This window comes from Vipera ursinii (assembly GCF_947247035.1).
Source record: "Vipera ursinii genome assembly, chromosome: 15".
NCBI classification, from domain to species: Eukaryota; Metazoa; Chordata; class Lepidosauria; order Squamata; family Viperidae; genus Vipera; species Vipera ursinii.
In genome coordinates, this window is record NC_139528.1 from 4,033,430 (window position 1) to 4,039,429 (window position 6,000).

At 51.8% G+C, this 6,000-nt stretch overlaps 1 protein-coding gene across 8 annotated transcripts in view; it reads right to left on the minus strand.

The window, feature by feature from the left end:
• MARK2 (microtubule affinity regulating kinase 2) overlaps positions 1-5,256 on the minus strand; it is a 97,827-nt gene extending 92,571 nt beyond the window's left edge. For 7 of the 8 annotated variants that reach the window (XM_083373987.1, XM_083373979.1, XM_083373978.1 and 4 more), the window contains exon 1: positions 4,199-5,256. In XM_083373987.1, the coding sequence (XP_083230113.1) occupies positions 4,199-4,252 (54 nt within the window). In that variant the 5' untranslated portion in view covers positions 4,253-5,256. Of the gene's footprint in view, positions 1-2,176; positions 2,286-4,198 lie in introns of those variants that run through there. The other variant, XM_083373985.1, reaches the window with a different exon arrangement.
• Between the last annotated feature and the right edge of the window lie 744 nt (positions 5,257-6,000).

Below are 6,000 nucleotides of genomic sequence, written 5' to 3' on the forward strand. Positions count from 1 at the left end.
TTTGGGAAGGACTCGGCAGGCAGATAAAAATGCCAAATCCAGTCGGAACATCTGGCGGTGCAACGGACCAAAAACTGAATCTTTCTGATGCTTCACGTCAAGGGAGATCGTCAGCCACCCAGGTCATGGGGCTGTCCCGAGGGAGCTTTTTCATGAGGTAACTGGACTCCCCTTTTTCCCCTTTGGAGATATCAAGCGACTGGGAGCAGCCTGAATTTCCTGGTTCACTACGAGGTTTTGGGTGAGCAGCGGAGTGTGATGGAGAACTCCTTTTAACGAGAGCACAACAAGCTTTGCAATTAGGGCACTATTTCAAATTGGTACAATTTGCAGTTGGTCCCTAACATTTCGTTATCCTCTACCAGACTTAACTCAAACAGCGTAAACCATGCCATGGAGTGCTGCCCGCTGAAAGACAACACGAAACCCAACAACAGCCAGTGGGGGGTCACTGGCAGGATGAAGACAACTTGGTTTTCTAAAGGGGGGGGGAAAAGCAATTTTGAGCCACAACCTGCTTTGTCTCCAGAGCAGTTGCTTTTTTGTTTTTTTTTCCCTACCTGGGACAATCCACAAATCAACTGCCCCGCTAACGCAATTGCGGGCAATTGCGGAAGCTGTGTAGAGCAGCTCACAACAACAGGAAGCCAATGGGGAGAGGGAGACAGAGGGAGGGAGAGAGAGAGAAGGAGGAAAAAAAAAAGAGAAAGAGAGAGAGAGAGAGAGAGAGAGAGAGAGAGAGAGAGAGAGAGAGAGAGAGAGAGAGAGAGAGAGACTTGCGTGCAGGGAATGAAGGAGGAAAGAAACGGGTGGGAAGGCAGCAACTTTCCTGCTCGGCTTTCAGCTAACCCTGGGTCAGTGGGCAGCCAAGAAAGAGGGAATGGAGGAAAGGGCGCAATGGATCCAGAAGATTTCTGCTTGCAGGCAGCACCAAGAGGAAGCAACGGTGGACCTATTCCCAGGCTCTAAGTACCTGCAACAATTTACTCAGCTCCGTTGGGAGATGAAATTCGTGACAGGAGCAGATCACCTCTTCTTGAGGATCCCTCATATCTACCAGGACTCGCCGACTGACTCTCCTGATCTCGTTGAAGTATATATATATATATTTATAAATCTCCAGCCTTTTACCAGGCTTGTTTAAGATGGAAGTTGTCGGGTCTGCATGCATTTGTCAATTGTCCTCCACAGAATCCAGACTTCCATCATTATTCTATCCCCAAGTCTGTCTGGAAAAGGTCACAGTGAAGGAGGCGAGAAATAAAACCTTGGGTTCCTTCTCACCCCAGCATACTCTGTACTATATCGGTGTTTCTCGGGAAATTTGAAGCGGCGTGAACGTCAACTCCCAGAATTCCCCGGCCCAAAGTTCCCAGGCTTGAGAAACACCGTACTACGCCGTTCTGCCTCTCCTAATCCCAAATCTTAAGATCTCAGTTCTATCCACGTAAGTAAGAAAGCTTAAAAAAAAAATCCTGTGGGTAAATGGCACTGGATTAAAAAGCATCATTTCTATTTGCATTTTACCCTTCTGTTCTTTTGGCACGTCTTCTACTTCTTCCCGTCTGCATTCCTTCTTTCAAATGCTTCGTTTAAAAACTACGGCAAGGATAGTTAGCAAGGAGCAATTCACACAGGCAAATATGATTTACATGCTGGCTTTTTCATCCAATGTTTTGGGGAAGCAGCTGAAAGGCAACAAGTGCTAATGCAAGCAAAACCTTCCTGGGCTGACCCGACGCACTAATGTGACAGTGGCTTATCCTGGCCTTGCTTTGGAACATTGCATAAACCCGGCCACTGTGGTTAGTAAACCCTTGTTTTTGGCTCAAGCGAGGCATGAGCTCAGACACACAGGGGCTCACCTAACCAAACCTGGCAAAACAAACTATTGATTAGCCTAATTTGGAAACCTGGCTACTCTTACAATCCCTGTCCGACGGCTGAGAGGAGGAGGAGGGTACAATTCTAACGCTGGACGAGGAACGGATTCCGCACGGAGCATTTTTAGGTTTCTGAAGCGTGCGATTCCCAAAGCAAGTGTTATTGCCGTTAGAGTGGATCCCAGCAGCATGTCGGCCTTTCCAGTTTCCAGCATGCACAGGGATGGGATCAAGAGAGGTCAAACCTGCCCTCGGTAAAAACAATTTACAACTTTTGCCTATTGAGAGGTTACCTGCCCAGGTGGCGCTCCTCAGCCCCTTCTGTCCTAGTCCATAGTTTTTAGGGGTTGCAGCCTTGGATTCGAGTGCCCCTTGGCTTCGTTTCAGGCAGACTTCGGCTGAATTTTGAAGCTACTTCGGTGAGAGATCCGCCTAGCTCTCAGAGCGGTTTTGCCACCTCACCTGCTTTTAACATCCTGTACTCTCTTCACATGGAAGTAGATTCTACACAGCCTGCCACAGCACCCACCCCACGGCACATGAAAGTAAAATGAAGAGATTGCTCAACCCCTACACCAGATGCAAGATTACACACATGCATGAACGTAGAGAGTTCCGGCTTTTGGATCCTTTTCGTCCAGTTCCTCAACTGCCTTCTCCCTTGAATGAGCAAATAATCCACCCAATGTATACCTTGAAAAGGCGAAGGAATCCTCTAACACAGAGGTGTCCAACCGTGGCAACGTTTAAGGCTTGTGGATTTCACTTCCCAGAATTCCCCAGCCAGCCATGCTCTACCATCATGCCGGCTGGGGAATTCTGGGAGTTGGAAGTCCACAAGTCTAAAAGTTGCCAAGGTTGGACAGTGCTGTTCTAACACAACTCTTTTCTGTGACAGAGCCAAGAAATGACAAGCAAGCACACCTTTCTAATGCTTTAGCTCACATCTCCCACAATCCGTCGCAAGCAGCCATGCTAGCTTGGACAGACAGGAGTTGAAACACAGGGAAGGGTTACCTGCTTTGGTTCCAGAAACCCAGCATCCCAGCCTGCTCACTCCTCTAGAGAGAAAATAGAAGAAAGAGGAAGCTATCTAACAATTACCTTCCAGTCCACCTTCCTTGGATTCAAGAACCCTCATCTCACACCTTCTGCGTCTGAGCTGCTCGCCAAGGCACCCTGCAAAGCCACGTTTGCTACACGCCACATCCTAAGCCGGTGCGAGGGCAAAGAAATTCACGCAAAGCCTCTTTCCCTCGCAAAGGATTCATCGCCAGGTAAACCAGCCTGCTATTTACGAAAAGGTTCCCTTCCCAAGGAGGCTTCTTTAAAAGTCCCACCAAAATCACCCTTGGGAAGAGAGCCTTCGGCACCGATCCCGGCCTCCGAGACCTTGGCACAATTCCATCCTTGGGGCGTCCCAGTGCTCCAGATGTTTTGCCAGCCTTGCTCTGCGCCTCTTCTGAACGGATTCGAACGGGCGGACATTTTGGAGGGGGGGGGGGAGAGAGAAAGAGACTCTTCCACCCACCCAAAACCAGAAAGCAGCAGAACCAGTTTCAGAGGGAAAAGAAAGCAACCATCTTCTTTTCCTTGGCATCCGTTCACAAAGGGACTCTTTTCATGTGGCACCAAGGGACGAAGCCAAGGAGACCACCACCACCCCGCCACACACACACACACACACACACACTTCAGCCCACCAGTCACAACACACAAATTCAGAAACCGGCGGGGGTGGGTGGATGGGTGAAGTTGCCCATTTTCCCTCTGGATCACCCCAAAGGCGGCGGCGGAGGTCCTGCCTGGCCAAGGTCCAGGGTAAGCGGACAGCGCTCTGCCTCAATGCAAGCAGCCAGCCGGGCCTTCCTCTCAAACGCCCTTTGCAAAGAAAGGGGGAAGCTGGGGGAGGGCGACCCCCCCAGAAAAGAGGGCGACCCCCCAGAATCCCAGCTTCATCCCCTCTTCCGCACCACCTTAGAAGAAACAGACCCCCCCCACCCCACTCCCCAAATCCTTCTCCCCACCAGGCCTGCTCCTTCCTGGGTGCCCAGCTCCAGCAACAGGAGAGTGGGTGGGGTGGGGACCCCAGCCCCCTTTCTCTGCCCCCCCTCCGCCACCAGCATGGCAGGAAGATTAAAGGGAGGGAGGCATTTATTCCCCACCCACCCCCGTCCCAGCTTAGGTGGGGCAGAGGTTGCAAGCCACACGGGGGCAACTCCAGGCTTAGCTCTTCCACAGGTCTCCAATTCGCTCTGGGGAACCCCCCCCCCAAAGACCCCCCCTCCAGGGATTGCTTTCAGCCCCGTCTTTACCTGCTCCAGGTTCTCCGTCACGGTGGGCAGGGGGCTGCGGCCGCTGTTCGACATGGCTGCCCTTGGCAAAGGCCTGAGGGGGGGTCCCCCCAGCTGCTCAGCCCCTCTTCCTGCTCCTTGCCCCAGCTGGAAGAGGTCGGGGTCCTCCTCTTCCTCCTCCTCCTCCTCTTCCTCTCCTCCTCCTCAGGGCGAGGGGGGCGGCCAGGCCACCAGCATGGGGGACGGGGGCTCACTGGGCGGTGGGAAGGCACGACCGCCGACGAGGCATAAGGCTCCTCTTCTGAGCCGGGCTGGGGTGCAGGGTGCCCGGCTTGCAGAATCACGCGAGGCCGGGGATGAGCGCTAGAGAGCAGGCCGCGCCGGAAGAAAAAAACCCGCCGGCGACCGGCCGCCGTCTGAGGCGCGTCTCGGGCCGGCTGGACGCGGCCAAGCCCCGCCGCGCCTCCTCCGCTGGGCTCGGGCCACCGTCTTCCCTTCGCCGCCGGTGCCAGGACGCCACTTACCGCCCCTCGGAGTCACACAGCGGCGGCTCCCAATATGGCCGCCTCAGCCGGGCTTCGGCAAGTTCCGCCAAGCGGCCGGAAACAGCCGAGAGGCGAGCACGGCCGCAGCGGCGGCGGCGGCACCGCCGGAGGACGCTTCCCACGGTTGGCGGAAAAAGCCGAAGAGGCTGGCGGCGCGCTGATTGGCTGAGAGGGGGGAGGAAAAAAAAAGAAAAGAAAAGACGAGGACGGCGGGTGGGGAAAAAAATAGAAGGGAAGGGAGGGGGAGGAGGAAGGGGCGGGGCGACGCTTTGGATTGCTTTGCGATTGGACGGAAAGTCAAGGGAAAAAAAAAAAGAAGACGGGAAAATAAATAAATAAAGCACTTCCGGAAATCAATGGCCACTGTATTTAAAAAAAAAAAAGAAAGAAAGGGGGGGGCGGGGAAAGCGTTTGGTTGTAGTCGGAAATACCCGAACCACTTTGAGACGAAAATAGCCGAACGGGCTCGGAATTTACGGAAAGAGGCGAAGTGGGTGAAGTTTTTTTTTGTTTTCTTCCCCCCCCCGGTAGGTGTTCCTGATCGGCGTTATCTATTAAGACGTGTCGATGTTTAAATTCTTATGTTTTTTTTTTCATACCATACTTGATTTTATTAATATTGAATTATTGAATGACTGCATCCTTCTTTTTCCGTCTGGAAAATTAGCCTCCTGCAAGAAGATGGGTAAGATGCATAATGAATTGAATTTGGAATTTGAATTGAATTTGATCTTTCCTTTTGCTCTCAGCTGAATAATTATTTTAAGGGCATCTTATTCGGTTTATTAATATACACAGTACCAGAGTTGGGATGCCATACCCTGCGTGGCCGCTAGAGGGCTGAAGAGTTTGGGGGGTTTTCCCGTGGTTTTTTGCTGACCTCTAGTGGTGCAAGTCTAGAAACGATAGCTCTCATTTTCAGTTTTGCATCCATTGATTTCCCAAGCAATTTTACAGCCTGATGATGCGAACAGCAGCAGTCTAGCACAGGGTTTTTTGACCCTGGCACCCTTAAGATGTGTGGACTTCCACTCCCAGAATTCCCCCAGGCAGGTAAACTCTGGCATCCTTAAGATTTGTGGACATTTCTGCACTGCCTATGTGAACTAAGTGACTCTGGGCAATCTACAATTTAAAAAAAAAATTAAATTAATTTGTATCCTGCCTTTATTATTTTTACATATAACTCAAGGTGGCAAACTACCTGTATTGCCCCCTTTCTGCCCCCCCAGGGGCAGCATTCCTCTTAAATTCCATTACATTGCCCTAGTTTGCTCC